The sequence below is a fragment of the Xenopus tropicalis genome, chromosome 10, assembly GCF_000004195.4.
Source record: "Xenopus tropicalis strain Nigerian chromosome 10, UCB_Xtro_10.0, whole genome shotgun sequence".
Taxonomy (NCBI): domain Eukaryota; kingdom Metazoa; phylum Chordata; class Amphibia; order Anura; family Pipidae; genus Xenopus; species Xenopus tropicalis.
Genome location: NC_030686.2, coordinates 46822092 through 46842677, shown reverse-complemented (window position 1 = coordinate 46842677; position 20586 = coordinate 46822092). Strand labels below are relative to the sequence as shown.

The following is a 20586-nucleotide window of genomic DNA, read 5'->3' as shown; positions in this document are numbered from 1 at the left end:
TTAATTTATTTAAGTAATAGAATGACATATTCTTAGCAACTTTTCAGTTGGTCTTCGTTATTTGTTTGGTACAGTTTTTTAATTATTTGCCTTCTCCTTTCCAGCTTTCAAATGGGGGTCACTGACCCCGGCAGCCAAAAATCTGTAGATATGCGAGACTACAATATAATTGTTATTGTTCCTTTTTATTTTTTATAATACTATTTAGGCCCCTCCTCTATTCATATTCCTGTCTCTTTCAAACCACTGCCTGGTTGCTAGGTTAAATTAGACCATAGCAACCAGATGGCTGCTGAAATTCCAGACTGGAGAGCTGCTGCACAAAAAGCTAAATAATTCAAAAAACTGCAAATAACAATAAAAAAAAAGATGATGACCAATAACAATTTGTCTGAGCATAACACCCTAAACTCTCCTAAAACCTAATGTATAGGTGAACTTTCCCTTTAACTGCTAATTATTAAGGGGGCGAGGTGACACCGTCTTTACATAGTCACATAAGCATTGCTGTTGCCAGATGCCTCGTAATTGGCTGAAGCCCCCCCCGGCACCAAGCCAAAAACCGCAAATGAAACCCATAAAACAAGAATAAGATCCCAGGGAAATGAAAGGAGAAACATATGATGAGTTTCAGACTAATGTGACCGCTCATAGGCAACGATATCCCTTAGTCGCCATCTTTTAATCTCCATTTATCTTTTGGGCTCCCTCTGCCAGGAACCTTCCCAATGCCTGTAGTGTGGCGCCTCAGGTACTTTGTACCCCAATAGCGGGGTGGGATGTGGCACGGCTCATAAGTTCTACCTCTGTTTTAGTGGGAAAACCTGAAAGGTAAGCAAAGGTGCCCCCCCCCCACTGTGCCCCCTATAACTCCTGTGCCCCCCAGGAACCAATAAACAAATAATGGTACCGGACTCACAACATGTCTAACGTACAGCATATCCTACAGATCGGACCCTTTACATGGCAAGCCCCATTCACATTCCAATACAATTATCACATACTGTGACTTGCATTTTGTATATTATTATTATTATAATACATGGACCATCCACTTAAATGGGGACTCCGGCTTTCAAACCAAAAAGAGCCCTGCACAACCCCTAATATACCTATCGCTGTAACTGGTTCCTTCAAAAAGTGTGAATAAATACCATTTTATATGTTAAATCAGTTCTTCACTTTCTGCATCATTTGAAATCCTGGCAGGGGAGGAGGGACTAAAACACTGATGTTACAAATTGTAACAACTTCACCACAGTTTACAGACAGCATGCAGGAACTACAAAACCCACAATGCATTGCACTGGCATATTCCTTTCCTTATTGACATCAGGTGTGCAGCAGGGGATTGTGGAATTGGGAGGAGGCTGAGGACAGGGGACTACTGTTATATATAATTTGAGTCCCAAAGTAGTCAGCCAGATCAGCAGGGGAACAGGGGGTGGGGCTTATGGAACAGGGGCGGGGCTTAGGGAACTGTTCCAAACCAGATTATTACATTAAAAGTTATGAAAAAGCAGCATATTTTGTAATTGATATATATTGCACAGTTGCTAGGAATTACCAGTATGTTTACTTTTTAAAAAGCATAAGTTGTGTTTGGGTGGAGTTCCCCTTTAACATATGAAGGTTCTGCTAATGTGCTGTTATTCATCACTTGCCCTCTAGGTGCATTCAGTATCTGCCCCCCAGCACTCCCCCCCCCTCAGCCTTTAGCCGGAGAGACGGAAACTCTGGGGAAAGGCAGTTCTCGCTTCTCATTGGGCGAGCTCTGTGAGAAACATTGCCCTCTGGGATACGTATTTTATGCTGGGGGAAGCGCCTCACGTTACAGCAGTGGGGGGACTACAAATCCCAGAATGCATTGCGGAATAGGGCGGTCTGACGATGAAGGATGACCCCAACCAGTGGCAGAGCAGCTTTCTTGGAGCAATCCGGAAAAGTATGTGGCTGCAGTAAGGTATGTCTTCCTATTGCTGGGCTTCTCAATCCACAGCTTGTTTGTGTGGGCACAGACCCCCTAGTACCAGCCCCAGGGTGGGAATAACTCTATTTAAAGCCTTTGTTATATGGGCAGAGGTACCCAGCCAGGCAGGGTGGGTATTACTAGTGGCACATAGAGCTCCCTTCAGCCTGCTGTGCTCAGTTATTAGCCCCAGTGTTATATGGGCAGAGGTACCCAGGCAGGCAGGGTGGGTATTACTAGTGGCACATAGAGCTCCTTTCAGCCTGCTGTGCTCAGTTATTAGCCCCAGTGTTATATGGGCAGAGGTACCCAGGCAGGCAGGGTGGGTATTACTAGTGGCACATAGAGCTCCTTTCAGCCTGCTGTGCTCAGTTATTAGCCCCAGTGTTATATGGGCAGAGGTACCCAGCCAGGCAGGGTGGGTATTACTAGTGGCACATACAGCTCCCTTCAGCCTGCTGTGCTCAGTTATTAGCCCCAGTGTTATATGGGCAGAGGTACCCAGGCAGGCAGGGTGGGTATTACTAGTGGCACATAGAGCTCCTTTCAGCCTGCTGTGCTCAGTTATTAGCCCCAGTGTTATATGGGCAGAGGTACCCAGCAGGCAGGGGTGGTATTACTAGTGGCACATAGAGCTCCTTTCAGCCTGCTGTGCTCAGTTATTAGCCCCAGTGTTATATGGGCAGAGGTACCCAGCCAGGCAGGGTGGGTATTACTAGTGGCACATAGAGCTCCCTCAGCCTGCTGTGCTCAGTTATTAGCCCCAGTGTTATATGGGCAGAGGTACCCAGGGCAGGCAGGGTGGGTATTACTAGTGGCACATAGAGCTCCATTTCAGCCTGCTGTGCTCAGTTATTAGCCCCAGTGTTATATGGGCAGAGGTACCCAGCCAGGCAGGGTGGGTATTACTAGTGGCACATACAGCTCCCTTCAGCCTGCTGTGCTCAGTTATTAGCCCCAGTGTTATATGGGCAGAGGTACCCAGGCAGGCAGGGTGGGTATTACTAGTGGCACATAGAGCTCCTTTCAGCCTGCTGTGCTCAGTTATTAGCCCAGTGTTATATGGGCAGAGGTACCCAGGCAGGCAGGGTGGGTATTACTAGTGGCACATAGAGCTCCTTTCAGCCTGCTGTGCTCAGTTTATTAGCCCCAGTGTTATATGGGCAGAGGTACCCAGGCAGGCAGGGTGGGTATTACTAGTGGCACATAGAGCTCCTTTCAGCCTGCTGTGCTCAGTTATTAGCCCCAGTGTTATATGGGCAGAGGTACCCAGCCAGGCAGGGTGGGTATTACTAGTGCACATAGAGCTCCCTTCAGCCTGCTGTGCTCAGTTATTAGCCCCAGTGTTATATGGGCAGAGGTACCCAGGCAGGCAGGGTGGGTATTACTAGTGGCACATAGAGCTCCTTTCAGCCTGCTGTGCTCAGTTATTAGCCCCAGTGTTATATGGGCAGAGGTACCCAGCCAGGCAGGGTGGGTATTACTAGTGGCACATAGAGCTCCCTTCAGCCTGCTCTGCTCAGTTATTAACCCCAGTGTTATATGGGCAGAGGTACCCAGCCAGGCAGGGTGGGTATTACTAGTGGCACATAGAGCTCCTTTCAGCCTGCTGTGCTCAGTTATTAGCCCCAGTGTTATATGGGCAGAGGTACCCAGCCAGGCAGAGTGGGTATTACTAGTGGCACATAGAGCTCCCTTCAGCCTGCTGTGCTCAGTTATTAGCCCCAGTGTTATATGGGCAGAGGTACCCAGCCAGGCAGGGTGGGTATTACTAGTGGCACATAGAGCTCCTTTCAGCCTGCTGTGCTCAGTTATTAGCCCCAGTGTTATATGGGCAGAGGTACCCAGCCAGGCAGGGTGGGTATTACTAGTGGCACATAGAGCTCCCTTCAACCTGCTGTGCTCAGTTATTAACCCCAGTGTTATATGGGCAGAGGTACCCAGCCAGGCAGGGTGGGTATTACTAGTGGCACATACAGCTCCCTTCAGCCTGCTGTGCTCAGTTACCGTCCCAGGGGCCCCGCACCCCCCAAGGTGCCGCTGCAAGTCGCGTCCCCCAGAGCAAGCTAAACTCCTGTTTGGCACAGGTACCCAGTCAGGCAGTGTGAGCCCCAGGGAGGGTATCAGTACTGATATGTACAGCTATCCATTCAGGCACCTTGTATAGGGTGGGGATGCTGAGAGTTGAAGTTAAACTACATCGGAAGGGCATGGAATAGCAGTAGCTGTCCTAATGCTCTCTCAGTGGCAGTCCCAACCTACCCTTCTATGTACATCAGTAGCACCATGTGATATCTTTCTTTTCTTTATTCATTACAGGTCACTTTTACCCACTTTTTCAATGGATTATTGTTCCTGAGCTGCCCAATCCTGATTGGTTTATGAAGAACGTAATGATCTGCCCCCCCCCCCCTGCGCTGCTGCACACCATTGTAGTGCCAAAGAAATGCCAGAGAAACCTGCCGTTTATACCAGAAATAGAAAATAGTCTCAAAGGAGTCCCAGGTGCAGGGATGATGGTTTAGCAGAACTACAACCGTCTCTGGGCAGTTCCTCCACCGAGCAGCCAATCCCAAACCTTCAAGCATGAAGAGAAAGGAGCTTCCACGGGAGTTCAGGGATAAGGTTGTGGAACGGCACGAGTTAGGGGAGGGGTATAAAAAGATCTCGAGGACTCTGGATATCCCTCTCAGCACAGTCAAATCCATCATTAAGAAATGGAAAATGTATCAAACCACCCAGACTCTCCCCCGATCAGGGCGCCCCTCCATACCGGGCAGCCGACCAAGGAGGAAACCAGGTATAACGCAGTGTGTGGGGGACAGTGATAGGCTGTTCTGAACTAATCCCCATTATTATAGCCATGGCGATTAGTCCCCACGACTGGATTTGTACATATCCCAGTGACTATTCCCCCGTTTGTCTTCGCCCTAAGGGGACTACCTTAAACTAAACCACACAATGGCCGATAGATTTTCTTTCATACAAAGGAATGTGTTTTTCTAACTTCCAAAACAGTTGATAATGATTTTCTTTCTTGTCATTCTTTTCAGGTATTTTAAAAGAAGACTTTGGGATTATGGAAATGGGGGTGGATTCGTTTCTGGAGCCCAATCAGAACTACCCAGCAGGTCAGAAACAAAAGGATTTTTAGGTCATGTGATTCATTTGACCATAAAGACCCTCATACACGTTGAGATCTGCTCGCTTGGCGAGATCGCCCTGGGGCCACACGATCTAATTATATTGGCGTCAATGGGGCAGTCGGTTCGGGGACCACTTAAACGAGCCGATGTGGTCCCCGATCCGACTGAATTTTCTAACCTGGCCGATTGATATCTGCCCGATTTCAGGCCAGGTATCGGTCGGGCAGGCCCCTCGTTAGTGCCCATACAAGGGCCGATTAGCTGCCGAATTGGTCCAAGGGACTGATATCGGCAGCTACTATTGGCCTGTGTATGGGGACCTTAACTGCAAATCACTGATGTGCTCGGCCTGCCCGCGTGCGCGACAAACAGGGCCAGAACTAGGGGTAGGCAGAAAAGGCAGCTGTTTGTCGCGCACGCGGGCAGGCCGAGCACATCAGTGATTTGCAGTTAAGGTCCCCATACACAGGCCAATAGTAGCTGCCGATATCAGTCCCTTGGACCAATTCGGCAGCTAATGGGCCCGTGTATGGGCACTAACGAGGGGCCTGCCCGACCGATATCTGGCCTGAAATCGGGCAGATATCGATCGGCCAGGTTAGAAAATTCAGTCGGATCGGGGACCACATCGGCTCATAGGCAGCTGCCTTTTCTGCCTACCCCTAGTTCTGGCCCTGCCTAGGGCGCAACGATTGGGGGGCGCCAGGCAGCCTCTCCTGCCTACCCCTAGCCCGCTCACTTTAGTCATTGCCCCCACCACTTGTCATTACGCGGTGGGGGCAATGATCTAGCCGCTAGCGCATCGCGAACCACCCCCTAAAGCACACGCACGGGGGGGGGGGGGAATCAGCGAGGTTGCCGACCGGGTTGCTTAGGGCGCCCGGTCAGCTTGGCCCGCCCCTGGCGACAAAGCTGCTAAAATCTGAAATAATACATTCACGACATTTTGAATCTTCATTCTTTTTATTTTAACATCTCTTTTCCCCCCCATTTAGAAGATTCAGATGACGAAATCCAAGAAGTCGATCCGGAACCTTCAAGTGTGAAGAGGAAGGAGCTTCCACGGGAGTTCAGGGATAAGGTTGTGGAACGGCACGAGTTAGGGGAGGGGTATAAAAAGATCTCGAGGACTCTGGATATCCCTCTCAGCACGGTCAAATCCATCATTAAGAAATGGAAAATGTATCAAACCACCCAGACTCTCCCCCGATCAGGGCGCCCCTCCAAACCGGGCAGCCGACCAAGGAGGAAACCAGGTATAACGCAGTGTGTGGGGGACAGTGATAGGCTGTTCTGAACTAATCCCCATTATTATAGCCATGGCGGTTAGTCCCCATGACTGGATTTGTACATATCCCAGTGACTAATCCCCCGTTTGTCTTCACCCTAAAGGTGCCCATACATGTGAAGATTCGCTCGCTTGGCGAGGTCGCCTACAGGTGGGCGATATCGGGGAACATGTAGGCTAATTCGAATGTTTGGCCCTGGGGCCAAACAATCGAATTATAATGGCGACAATGGCGCAGTCGGTTTGGCGGCCACATCAACGAGCCAATGTGGTCCCCGATCCGACTGATCTTTTAACCTGCCCAATCGATATCTGGCCAATTTCAGGCCAGATATCGGTTACGTATGGCCGTCGTTTCTGCCCCTACACGGGCTGATTAGCTGCGGAATCTGTCCAAGGGACCCATATCGGCAGCTACAATCGGCCCGTGTATGGCCACCTTAAGGGACCGATATCGGCAGCTACAATCGGCCCGTGTATGGCCACCTTAAGGGACCAATATCGGCAGCTACAATCGGCCCACGTATGGCCACCTTAAGGGACCAATATCAGCAGCTACAATCTGCCCATGTATGGGGACCTTAAGGGACCGATATCAGCAGCTACAATCAGCCTGTGTATGGGGACCTTAAGGGACCGATATCAGCAGCTACAATCTGCCCGTGTATGGGGACCTTAAGGGACCGATATCAGCAGCTACAATCGGCCTGTGTATGGGGACCTTAAGGGACCGATATCAGCAGCTACAATCGGCCTGTGTATGGCCACCTTAAGGGACCAATATCGGCAGCTACAATCGGCCCACGGATGGCCACCTTAAGGGACCAATATCGGCAGCTACAATCGGCCCACGTATGGCCACCTTAAGGGACCGATATCGGCAGCTACAATCGGCCCGTGTATGGCCACCTTAAGGGACCAATATCGGCAGCTACAATCGGCCCACGTATGGCCACCTTTAGGGGACTACCTTAAACTAAACCACACAATGGCCGATAGATTTTCTTTCATACAAAGGAATGTGTTTTTCTAACTTCCAAAACTGTTGATAATGATTTTCTTTCTTGTCGTTCTTTTCAGGTCTTTTAAAAGAAGACTTTGGGATTATGGAAATGGGGGTGGATTCGTTTCTGGAGCCCAATCAGAACTACCCAGCAGGTCAGAAACAAAAGGATTTTTAGGTCATGTGATCAATTTGACCATAACTGCAAATCACTGAAATGCACTGATGTGCTCGGCCTGCCCGCGTGTGTGACAAAGCTGCTAAAATCTGAAATAATACATTCACGACATTTTGAATCTTCATTCTTTTTATTTTAACATCTCTTTTCCCCCCCATTTAGAAGATTCAGATGGCGAAATCCAAGAAGTATCAATAACAGACAAGCATTTCAGCGCACCTGAGAGTCCGAGCGTAGAATCAGCCACAGGTATTACTAATGTTATTATCATCGCCTCTATAATAGCTACAGATATTCCCATGCACCCTTGTATTAGTCTGTACAAAAAAAATGTAAAAAAAATGTGTTAAAGAGCCCCACACAACACAGAAACCCCTAATATATTACTGTAATCTGTTCCTTAAAAAAGTATGAATAAATACCATGTTGAAATCCAGCTGCAAAACAGTTCTCTTTCTGCATCATTTGAAATCCTGGCAGGGGAGGAGGGACTAAAACACTGATGTTACAAATTGTAATAACTTCCCCACAGCTTACAGACAGCATGCAGGAACTACATAACCCACAATGCATTGCACTGAAGGCAGGCTGAGGATAGGGGACTGCTGTTACATTTATTTGAGTGCAGAAGTAGTCAGCCAGATGAGCAGGGGAACAGGGGGCGGGGCTTAGGGGACTGTTCTGCTTTATAAATCATGAAAAGGCTGCATATTGTTTAACTGATGTATATGGCAAAGTTGTTTGAAATTATGTTTACTTTTCAAAAAGTTTAAGTGGTTTATGGGTGGCTTTCCCCTTTAACATAGGAAGGCTGTAATAATGTGCTGTTACTCTTTACTTTCCCTATAGGTGCTTAAACAGTAACACCAAAAAATGAAAGAGCTTTAAAGTAATAAAATTATAATGCACTGTTGCCCTGCACTGGTAAAACTGGTGTGTTTGCTACAGTAACACTACTATAATTTATATAATAAGCTGCTGTGTAGCCCCGGGGGCAGCCATTCAAGCTGGAAAAAAGGAGAAAAGGCACAGGTTACATAGCAGATAACAGATAAGTTCTGTAGAATACAATAGTGTTTTATCTGTTATCTGCTAAGTGCCTGTGCCTTTTCTCCTTTGAATGGCTGCCCCCATGGCTACACAGCAGCTTATTTATATAAATTATAGTAGACTTTCTGAAGTAAACACACAACTTTTACCAGTGCGGGCAGCAGCATATTATATTTTAGTTAGCTTTATACACTTTCATTTTTTGGTGTTACTGTTCCTTTAAGTTGTGTTTGGGTGGGGTTGCCCTTTAACCTTATTGCAATTCATCCCCTGCCTTGCTCATTATGCACTTCTGTGTGACATAGGATGAGTCCAACATGTCCCCTAAGCTTATTTCCGAAACCCAGAGTATGTGCTGGGAATCGGCAGATTCTAATGGGAGTCTACTGGGGGGCAGGTCTGTACTGGGATTCCAAATAGGCCCTGGCATTCCCAGTACCCAGAGACCCAAACAGCCCCCCCAGCCCAATAAATAGTGACTGTCTATGGCACCTTACAGCCCCCCTGGCATTCCCAGTACCCAGAGGCACAAACAGCCCCCCCAGCCCAATAAATAGTGACTGTCTGTGGCACCTTACAGCAGCCCCTCTGGCATTCCCAGTACCCAGAGGCCCAAACAGCCCCCCCAGCCCAATAAATAGTGACTGTCTGTGGCACCTTACAGCCCCCCTGGCATTCCCAGTACCCAGAGACCCAAACAGCCCCCCCAGCCCAATAAATAGTGACTGTCTATGGCACCTTACAGCCCCCCTGGCATTCCCAGTACCCAGAGGCACAAACAGCCCCCCCAGCCCAATAAATAGTGACTGTCTATGGCACCTTACAGCCCCCCTGGCATTCCCAGTACCCAGAGGCACAAACAGCCCCCCCAGCCCAATAAATAGTGACTGTCTGTGGCACCTTACAGCCCCCCTGGCATTCCCAGTACCCAGAGGCCCAAACAGCCCCCCCAGCCCAATAAATAGTGAGTGTCTATGGCACCTTACAGCAGCCCCTCTGGCATTTGCCTGAACCCACAGATTGCCAGTCTGGGCCTGGGTCCTGGTATTCCAAGTACCCAGAGGCCCAAACAGCCCCCCCAGCCCAATAAATAGTGACTATGGCACCTTACAGCAGCCCCTCTGGCATTCTCAGTACACACAGATTGCCAGTCTGGGCCTGAATGTAGGTATCTATAGAAGCACAGATCTTCCAATGATGTTGGATCTGGGCTGGTACAGAAGTTCAGGACATTAGGCAGAGCCATTTTAAGTGGAATATTGACTCCAATCTGCCTTGTGCTTTTCTAGCAGATGAGTTCCTTCCAGAGATCAATGGAGAAACCTACAAGCCTTCCTGTTTATCGGATGTGTCAGAGTGACGCAAGGAATAGGATTTTGTAGAGGAATTGCGCTCGCAGAGTACAAGCTCTTTCAGCAATTCCAGATAATTCCAACTATAAAAGAATAGCTTGTAGCAATAAAGAAGGACCGGAACATGAAATGTGTCTTCGCTGGTGCAGAGAAAGCAGCACAATGTCCTTTGCCCAACATCAGCTGACCAAGTCAGAAACATTGGCCAAACAAAGGCCCCTGAGGTGCGGCCGGTGCGGGAGAACCTTTAAATATGAGTCTCAGCTCTTTACACACCAGAAATCCCACAGGGAAGAAAACCTTCACTGCAAGCAGGGATCCAATATGAACAGAGGTCTCGGAAGAGAAACCGTATATTTGTCATGGTCTTACATCAAAAGAAACACAAAGGGTTAAATCTTTTTTATCTGTATTTTTTCTGTGCATTAATAAGACCTGTTTGCTTTGCCTAGGGTGTAACCTATTGCTTGCCCAGAACATTCCTTCTCTGTATATTTGTATTTATACATATGGGTAGGAGGTGCCATAGTGTTTCCCTTAGACAGTACGGTATGGGGGTACAGCTTATTGTGTGCCCAGAACATTCCTTCTCTGTATATTTGTATTTATACATATGGGTAGGGGGTGCCATAGTGTTTCCCTTAGACAGTACAGTATGGGGGTACAGCTTATTGTGTGCCCAGAACATTCCTTCTCTGTATATTTGTATTTATACATATGGGTATAGGGTGCCATAGTGTTTCCCTTAGACAGTACAGTATGGGGGTACAGCTTATTGTGTGCCCAGAACATTCCTTCTCTGTATATTTGTATTTATACATATGGGTAGGGGGTGCCATAGTGTTTCCCTTAGACAGTACAGTATGGGGGTACAGCTTATTGTGTGCCCAGAACATTCCTTCTCTGTATATTTGTATTTATACATATGGGTAGGGGGTGCCATAGTGTTTCCCTTAGACAGTACAGTATGGGGGTACAGCTTATTGTGTGCCCAGAACATTCCTTCTCTGTATATTTGTATTTATACATATGGGTAGGAGGTGCCATAGTGTTTCCCTTAGACAGTACAGTATGGGGGTACAGCTTATTGTGTGCCCAGAACATTCCTTCTCTATATAATGTATATTTTGAATACATTATGGGGGGTATTATGTGCATGGAAGGTTCCATGTAATGTAACTGAAAACCTCTGTGAATGATAACAGCAAGAACATTATCAGATGTGGCCACTGGGCTGATATCGCGTTATTGGAGATAATTTTATAGCTGATTATGCTAAAAGATGCACCTTACAAGGATTGCTGGGAGTTTAACCCCTTGCTTGGCAGGGTTTTGCATTGCTACAGAACTGAGCCATTTTGGCAACCTTTGACTTTAGCTGAACTCTAACTCCCAGCATCCCACATCAGACTTTAATCTTAAGGAAAGTGCCGGCATACAGATGTCCTTCTGGGTTATTGGCCTACAGATATTAAACAGACCCATGTACAGATTCAGCTACGGAATTGTCATGAAATAAAAGCAATACTGAAAGTTTTCTGCATCTCCTGTGGAATTCCAAGTCCTGATCTCACTACTCACTCTTTGAACTGGAATGGTAATGTACAGGTATGGGACCTGTTATCCAGAATGCCTCAGGACAAGGTATCTCTCCGTAATTTGGATCTCCATATCTTATGTCTACTAAAAAAACCCTCTAAACTAGGGACGCACTGAATTCACTATTTTGGGATTCGGCCAAACCCCAAACCCTTTGTGAAAGATTCGGCCAAAGGAATTCAGTTTTCAAAATTAGAATTATATAATGGACTCTATGGCAGATGGCTAATGGGTTCCCAGATAATGGATCCCATACCTATAAATTCTTTATTGCGAGAGAACTTTACTGACTGGGCTTGCTACACTTTGTTGGCCAAATATTATCACTAACTATCCATATGTCGTCCTATTTACATTAGATTCCCCGGATAAATTAAGAATATATTGTAATTGGTAAAAACACTTTCTATCCACATGTTCAAAATATTCTTTTCAGGGTACATATGGGGTCTCTCTATAACAGATCCTAAAAAGTACTATTTAGTGCTGTGGGGTCCCTACACCTCTATAAGATACTTACTGGGTATTACTATTTACAAATTAAAGGAAGGCAATAATTTTAAAAAATTATCCCCTTTTCTCTGTAATAATAAAACAGTACCTGTACTTGATCCCAACTAAGATATAATTACCCCTTATTGGGGCAGAACAGCCCTATTGGGTTTATTTCATGGTTAAATGATTCCCTTTTCTCTGTAATAATAAAACAGTACCTGTACTTGATCCCAACTAAGATATAATTACCCCTTATTGGGGGGCAGAACAGCCCTATTGGGTTTATTTCATGGTTAAATGATTCCCTTTTCTCTGTAATAATAAAACAGTACCTGTACTTGATCCCAACTAAGATATAATTACCCCTTATTGGGGCAGAACTGCCCTATTGGGTTTATTTAATGGTTAAATGATTCCCTTTTCTCTGTAATAATAAAACAGTACCTGTACTTGATCCCAACTAAGATATAATTACCCCTTATTGGGGCAGAACAGCCCTATTGGGTTTATTTCATGGTTAAATGATTCCCTTTTCTCTGTAATAATAAAACAGTACCTGTACTTGATCCCAACTAAGATATAATTACCCCTTATTGGGGCAGAACAGCCCTATTGGGTTTATTTAATGGTTAAATGATTCCCTTTTCTCTGTAATAATACATTCACAACATTTTGAATCTTGTGGGTGGGTGGGGACCTGGAGGGTGCTGGGGTGGGGAGCTGGAGGAAGCTGGGGGGAGCTGAGAGGCCCGTGATTTCTGATGGCGGCCCTTATTGTTATTGCCAGTTTAGGTATCGCCTCTATAATTCTTTTAATATTAAATACTATATAATACTATATACTACAATACTTTTGTATTTGTTTTCTTTTTTTTCATTTATTATTACAGTACATTCAAAAACGGTTCCTGACTGCTAAAAAACAATACAGTTCCCAAAGATTGTACATCAAAATGAAACTGTTGATACGATCCAATTAAGATGTCCCAACAGCAATGTCTTCTCCAAGTTGTGTAGACAAAAGAACTGTAGTTGCCGATTAATGCCCCCAATCCACCCAAGATCCCTCCCACTTTTGGGGGCATTTTGACGTAATCAGCACAATCAGGAGGTACGTAATAAAAGTCTCAGATCTGCCGTCATGAATTGAAATCATGTAAAAGTCACTTGGCCTTTAGTTGCTGCTGTGGAAGGCACACTCTGCAGACCGATCTTCTTATTGTTTGTAGGAGTTTTCCTGTAAGTTCCTTCCCTTTCTGTTGTATTGTCTTCTTCCCAACCTGTCCAGGTTCTGTGGAAGTAACAGGTCCATTTGTCTCTCTCCGTAGTTCTGGTTGTTCAGTGGCATTGGTTGTCTCTGTGACGGTCGCTGCTTTGGGAAATCTAAACAGAAAATTAATTGAAAAGATACATTTCATTTGTTCATTCATCAAATAGAGCACATTCCCCTATTGAACTTCCCAGAAGGCTCCCCGTGTCCCCCAGTACTGTCCCACAATGCAACACTCCTTACCTCTTTGGTTTGCGCAGCTTTTTCCTAAAAGGGAGTCGTCTCTTTATACGCAGCCTGGGGCCAGCTCTTCGCTTATTCACATCCTTACATTGAGGCTGCTGAGAGCTGGGAACTTTGGATTCCTGGGTTTCACCATTTGGTGGAACCAAAATCTGTGGGACAAAACCAGATTGGATAAGAATTTTGAAAGACTCGCCCCACAGCCATAGGCCGGGCCTCTGTACATGTTTTCAGTATATTATTTCCCCTTTATTATCATTCTACTTAATTATTACACAGACTGAAATACTGACCCACAGTTACAGAGAGAGTGTTCACTTACCCACAACTCCAGTTTAACCAGTATAGCACCGCGAGGCTCAGACGGGCAGAGCTCATACCAGTCTGTGATACTGAGATTGTTTGCCTTCAGGAGTTTAGAGATGGGCACAGATATAGAGCCCAGGGGCCCGTAGTGCCTGTCTTTTACCTGCAAAAATACAGAGTGTAAGGGACAGAGACCAACAAGGCACAAAGCAGAGCAAAGAGGACTCAAAGGAGCCCCAATCTCCAGCTACAGGTTGTAGGAAAGGAGGACTTTTCTACTCACCACTAATTCCAATTTCTCCGTATGAGGGTCCTTAATTAGGAAGCTGTAAGACTGGTTCCAATGCGGATCACTGGTTTGTATATGAAACTGGGAAGTCAGGATGGAAAGGTTTAAGTAAGAAGGCAGTGACAGGACATACATTGTTATTATTATTATCCTTTATATAGTGCCAAGAAATTCCCTAGCGCTGTACGGATATTATACATCATTCCCATCAGCCCCTACAGTTGTGCCCTTGTGTTTCCTGCTCTCTCCCAGAACCCCCCACTTATGGGAAATCTATCGCTACCCTTCTATAGCTTACAGCACTTGCCATAAAGCAAGGCACTGCCAATGTTCATTTTAATATATTTATAATATCTGAAAATCTCTAACTTCAAAATGATTTTACAGTATAAAGCTGTGACCTGCTGCCCTCCGGCTGTTGTTGGGCTACAGATACCAGCATTGGTTATCATAGGAATGCTGGGAGTTGTAGTACAGGAATAGTAAAAAAAACATGAGTCTAAGAACCCCAACTCTAAACAGGTGTGCGAGTATTGTGTGTATGTATGTATATATATATATATATATATATATATATATGTATATCAGGCATTACCATGGTGAGTTCCTTCATATCCCTGACATGGAGCTCTGTAAGGGTTGTTGGCTTGTTTCCAGTCGGTAACTGTAAGACATAAAGGGAGGACATGAGAGTAAACTTACGGATTATAAAGAAGAATATTGAGTCTGTGATATATGTATGTCGAACAGATCATTTTCTTAAAGGATTGGGGCCCTAAATAGATTCTGTGGGGGCCCAGTAATGCAAAGAGACACACATGGGGGCCCATTAGAACTTACCTTGATGTCCTTGCCTTTCTCTACATGCACATTGAGGAGCGCTGAGGAAAATTCTTTTATCTGTATAGTCTGAGACCTTTGGTTCCCCAGCAGAACCTGGGAAAAGACAAACAAGTGCCATGAAGCAAAGAGCAGAAGGCGCCTCCCTGAGCCCAAGCAGCCAGAGAAAAGGAACCCAGACATTACCTTCCTAAGCTCGGCACGGTCAGTAACAAGTCTGAGCCGCTGACTCCTAATGTGAAGCCTCGCAGGGGCCACATTATCCAGCGGGAGCCACTGAAAGGGAGAGAGAAGCAGAAGTCAGTAGGGAAGTTATATCACAGGGCAGCCATGCCCAGCCTAGGGTTGGCATCTCATGGTCTCTAGATCAGACCCTGCCATATAAATCTCTTACCATATCCAGGTTTGCATGTTTCTTCAACTGATCCACGCTGATTCTGCAGCTAGACACGGGAGAGACAGAGAGAGCCCAGTTACATAAAAGAAGGATGCAGCCAGATTGGCTGTTACTAAATCCCATCACCCCTTTTAACCACAAGGCTGTAAAGGAATGCTGGGAACTTAGGAACATCAGCAGAACCGCAAATTTCCAACCACATAATGGGATCATCAACTTGTGGCTCTTCTGCTGTTAAACGACAACTCCCAGAAACCCATGCAAACTGGTGGAATGTTGAGAAATGATCATTATAAATATTTCTTCTTCAATATCTACTCACCTGCCCAGCAACTGCTTAATCAGTCTGTCATTAAAGAGCCGGAATTCAATCTCTTGCTCTGGGATGTCATTAAATGCCATCTAGGGAGAGAACATGGAATAAGCTTAGATTTTATTGTGTGTGGCCTGGTCTCCACCTACAATAACAAGGGATGAGAAGCTGCCATATTGCTTGCCTCTGCTGAGTCATTAAATGTCAAGAAACATTTTTACATTTGCAACCTATGGAAAATGCATCTGCAGGAGCAGGAAAATGCCCCCCCCTTTGCACTATTATAGATACATATATACAGGGCAAGACTGGGGGGTACAATAAGCTTTGCCCATTTAACTCAGCACCCCCTAATTTGTGTGAATATAAATGTAGAAGCAAACCCTACCTCAAATGCCTGGTGCCATGTTGGATTAAGGCTGTTGTTGGCCACACTTGTTCTTGCCTTTTGCTTGGCACTGCTTACGGCAACATAAGAATTGAGGGTTTCTGGCATGAAGTCCTCAGATCTAAAACCCTCAGCTTCCAAAACATAGATACGGAATATATTCTGCAAAAGAACAAAAGCTCATTGAATTCAAGATAAAGCCCAGTGTGAAATGGCTACTGCCCTACAGACTCAATATCAGGCATCGGACTAAATTCCAGGACTTACCATTGTCCTTGTATAGTTCAGCTCTTCCGTTCTGAAACCGAGCTCCATTGGACAGCAATAGGATTTTGGCTTAATCAGACTCATTCTGATTATATCCATGATCATTTTGTGTATGAACTTTCTGCAGGGGAAGGAAAGAAAAACATAGAAATGAGCCCCAATTGTTCATTAGAGTACATATAGAAATGGTGGGAAAATACAAATGGGGGGGGGGGGGCAGGAGACAGGGCAAGGGGTACTTACTTTATTATAGAGGGATTGGCAAGTCTTGTAAGGCCCGTAAATTTAATAATATGAAGCTCCTGACAAAAAAAGCACATTGATGATATTAAACAGGCATACACATACACACTTACTGTCACGTTCCCACACTTGTATGAATAAACAGAACTACATTACTGAATTACAAGAATTACTAGAGGCAAAGGTAGAATTTAATAGATGTGTCTTTATTCAACCTCATCAACTAAATGACTGAATGTGTAGCTACACGAGAGTCTAAGCAGAACAATCCCTGCCCATGTATCATATTAAGATAATGTGAAACAAAGTGCTCCTTATAAAAGGGTAAATGTTCCCTTTAATACCCCTACTCTGTCTCTCCTCCCCAAACTAAAAAACAACTATTCCCTGTGCCTCCGTGGGTGTGGTTAATCATTTATTACTGTCCGTGTCCCGCTTTCTCCGTATGACTGCCAATCAGAAAAGCTCTACCAGTCAGGAAGCCAATAGTGTGATAGCAGACAAGCACCCCCACTTCCTAGAATTTCCTCTGCTTTTTGTTGGCATTATTTTCCCATAAATCCCCAAATATTTCATGGTATTTCCCTTTTCTATACACTGAAACATTCCACATTTAAAAACGTACCGGTTCTTCGGGGAAGTAAACTGTATTTGCTCCAACAAATGGCGATCTGTTCAGGATTGGCTCTATAAAGATTCGGAACCTTCCCTTTAACTGTCAGAGAGAAAGTTATATTTAATTACTCATTGCAGGATAGAAAAGGTAACTTACCCAGTGGTGTAACTATACAGGCCAGGCCCCATAACGAAAATAATGTTTGGCCCCCCAACCCTTAGGCTTGTACACTTTTGGGTCACCCAACCAGATCTGGGCATGTATGGGCAGCTTTAGAGCTCTCCTCCCTCCTATGTGCAGCTGGGAGTGTGTATTTGCACATTACGCCTGCGCCTCACTCACCAGAAGTCCCTTTGCTCCGAATCTGAGCAGTTTCTTTGCGAGCGAAGCTCTGAGCATGGCATCTCCATTAAATCTGCAATAAACAGAGACAGGATTATTGGCCGGCAGAGGATTGGGTTTGTGGGTGCAATAGGAGGTGCTGGATAGAAAGGACTGTATATGTGATATTGGGCAGGGCTGTGAGGGACTAGGCACAAGGTTATGGGTTCCATGCAACCCACTTACTCAAAGTTTGCATCGATGGAGAGGCGCCGTCTGTCTGTTGTCCAATCCAGTGCCAACCCGGTTACTTTCAGGACCTGAACAGAACACAGGAGCGTTATAGAGAGTTGGACAAGAGATCTATAAATGGGAGAGATCCAATGTGGCCAAACTAACGGAAGGAAAGGGTTTAGGGTTTTCCATTATATCTGTAGATTTCTCCTTTGTGGCTTGGAATCAAGCTCTTTGGATATAAATACAAATTTTGCCAAAATAAATGGATTTCACTCCAAAGAATATGCTATAGGCCACTTCCAGAGGGGATTAATACAGAGGAGGGGGCCCTTACCTTCTTGCCTAGGTCGACGCGGTGTATTATTAGGGACGACAGCCCAGGGACAGTCATGCGCAGGAAATGCTCATAATCATATTTAATATACCGATTCACAAACTGTACAACTTGTGGCCAGCAGTCAGTAAAGATCTGGGGGGAGATTTAAACAAACACAGTTAATAGGTTAGTTGATACAATTCATGGCAAATAGCCATTGGAAGGGAGAAACATGTCAGGCACTCAGGCAGCACCAGTCAAGCAATGCCAAGGGTATAATGGCAGGGTCCGTCCCACACAGAACCAGCACTGCTGTACCTGCCCAACCACCCACAGTACCCACTATGGCACTTACCTTGTTCACAAAATTGGTCTCACTATCAGTGAATTCCTGGTGGAGATAAAAATAAGAATGTTAGGGAACATGTTTAGTTATTGCACTTTCACACTAACAGCCTATGCAGGGCCGCTGCTGGCCAAATGGGTGCCCTAAGCAGAAATTTACTTTTGTGCCCCCTCCACACCCACTTTTGTGGCCATGCCCCAATTACCACACCCCATTTTTTTTCCAAAAAATACTCCTTTTATATATATATATATATAGATATATATATATATATATATATATATATAGTTGAAATGGTGGGATCAGACCCAAATTGTACTATACCCTCATACTGTACTACCTAAGGAAAACAATATAGCAACTCCTACATATAAAATACAAATATAGAGAGAAGGCAGTCAGTTATAAGTGAGTTATAACTATGTACCAGTTTTGCCCCCCCATACACAGTGCCCCCAATGGCCCAATACACAGTACAACCATACAGAGTGCCCCCATAGACAGTACCCCCATACACAGTGCCCCCCATAGAAAGCACCTCCCCATAGACAGTACCCCCTCATAGAAAGCGCCCCAATTGACCCCATAGACAGTAGCCCCCACACACAGTGCCCCCAATAGCCCCCATAGACAATGCCCCCATAGTAAGTGCCCCAATTGCCCCCATAAACAGTGCCTCCAATTGCCCCATAGACAGTACCCCCCATAGACAGTAGCCCCCACACACAGTGCGCCCAATTGCCTCATACACAGTACCACCCATAGACAGTAGCCCCCACACACAGTGCCCCCAATAGAAAGTGCCCCCATACACACTTCCCCAATTGCCCCATAAACAGTGCCCCCAAGTGCGCCCAATAGAAAGTGCCCCCAAGTGCGCCCAATAGAAAGTTCCCCCATACACAGTGCCCCAATTGCCCTATAGACAGTACCCCCCATAGACAGTAGCCCCCACACACAGTGCCCCCAATTGCCTCATACACAGTACCCTCCATAGACAGTAGCCCCCACACACAGTGCCCCCAATTGCCCTCACAGAAAGTACCCCCAACAGACCAAGTCATCGTCGGCGGTTCCTTCTCTCTTATGCCGCGGCAACAGGCACTTCTATAAGTTTGCACCTCGTCGCTGATGTGTAACATCATACGCACGGGCGCAACCTTATAAAAGGGCCTGTAGCTGCCGCATAAGAGAGAAGGAGCCAACGGCGAATGATGACTTGGTCTGTTGGTGCAGACTGCGTAGTCTGCGTATAGGGAGCGGCGGTACTGAGCCTATGGGACAAGAATTAACAAATGATAATACATTGGGGCTTACCAAAAACTTGTCATTAAGTTTCTCATCCGAGGCAATGTTGAGTTCCTGCAGATTCAAGAGAATAGGGGAATCTGTTAAACCCTTAAAGCCCATAAATGCAACACATGCAATAAATGTCCTATAGTTCGGTTTTTACCCAACAAGCAAAGTGATCCCTTCCAAAATATGTATCAAATATGGTTAAATAACACCAAACTGTTGGCTCTATCCTATTGTTGGATTGTCCCTGCACAGTCAGAACTGAGCGAGAGTTATAGTTTACTAACAGCTAAACAGAACATATAAAATGCAAAGGCTTAATATAGTAACTATTATCAGAAGTATTGGCCACTTACCTGCTTTGCTTGCTCTATTCTCTCTTCATTTCTTACCGAGTTTGGGCGATTAAACGCATTTCTGAAACTGCGCAATTTCTTTAGCCCAAAAATCAGAACAATCAACCCGGTAAAAACATGGTATATCACCATATAATTATGTCCAAAGAGAAATCCAAAAAGTATGGCTAAAAAGCACTTAATTAGGAATAATTTTAAAAAAGACATATTTCTGTTCAAAATTGGAAAAAAAAATGCCAAATTTGTTAGTCAGCAAAGTATCAGGAGCAAGCTCCCTCTACAGTACCAGCTAACAAATGCCTGAGGCTGTGAGAAGGGAAAGTAAAGCCTCTGCATAAATGTTGTGATGTCATCACAGCTTCCCTCCCCATTGTGATGTCATCATACAGGAGGATACACTGCTGAGCAGTAACTGTGCAGCATGGAATATACCATTTCATATGAAGGGCGAATGTTTACTGT

The 20586-nt window shown here is 45.4% G+C and overlaps 2 protein-coding genes across 3 annotated transcripts; one reads left to right on the top strand and one right to left on the bottom strand.

Moving 5' to 3' along the window:
* The first annotated feature begins 1858 nt into the window (after window positions 1–1858).
* Window positions 1859–10387, top strand: LOC100485015. Of its 2 annotated transcripts, none has more exons than XM_004918414.4 (7): window positions 1859–1963; window positions 4289–4769; window positions 5023–5100; window positions 6111–6371; window positions 7484–7561; window positions 7747–7833; window positions 9927–10387. In XM_004918414.4, the coding sequence occupies exons 2-7, from the start codon at window positions 4556–4558 to the stop codon at window positions 9992–9994; spliced, it is 786 nt and encodes a 261-aa protein (XP_004918471.1). In that variant the 5' UTR covers window positions 1859–1963; window positions 4289–4555; the 3' UTR covers window positions 9995–10387. The 2 variants fall into 2 exon arrangements, with proteins under 2 accessions (XP_004918471.1, XP_002935986.2); XM_002935940.5 differs by having other exon boundaries at window positions 9924–10387.
* A 2577-nt stretch (window positions 10388–12964) lies between these two features.
* LOC116407976 (extended synaptotagmin-1-like) lies at window positions 12965–20382 on the bottom strand. The gene is made up of 18 exons (XM_031894562.1): window positions 19790–20382; window positions 18482–18517; window positions 18145–18279; window positions 17820–17893; window positions 17595–17667; window positions 17262–17351; window positions 16637–16695; window positions 16394–16514; window positions 16127–16288; window positions 15748–15827; window positions 15423–15471; window positions 15215–15304; window positions 15029–15124; window positions 14784–14852; window positions 14183–14269; window positions 13916–14062; window positions 13594–13745; window positions 12965–13463 (listed from the first exon to the last, which is right to left on the bottom strand). Exons 1-18 carry the CDS (start codon window positions 19880–19882, stop codon window positions 13244–13246), a joined length of 1833 nt encoding a protein of 610 aa, XP_031750422.1. The 5' UTR covers window positions 19883–20382; the 3' UTR covers window positions 12965–13243.
* Window positions 20383–20586: the final 204 nt, after the last annotated feature.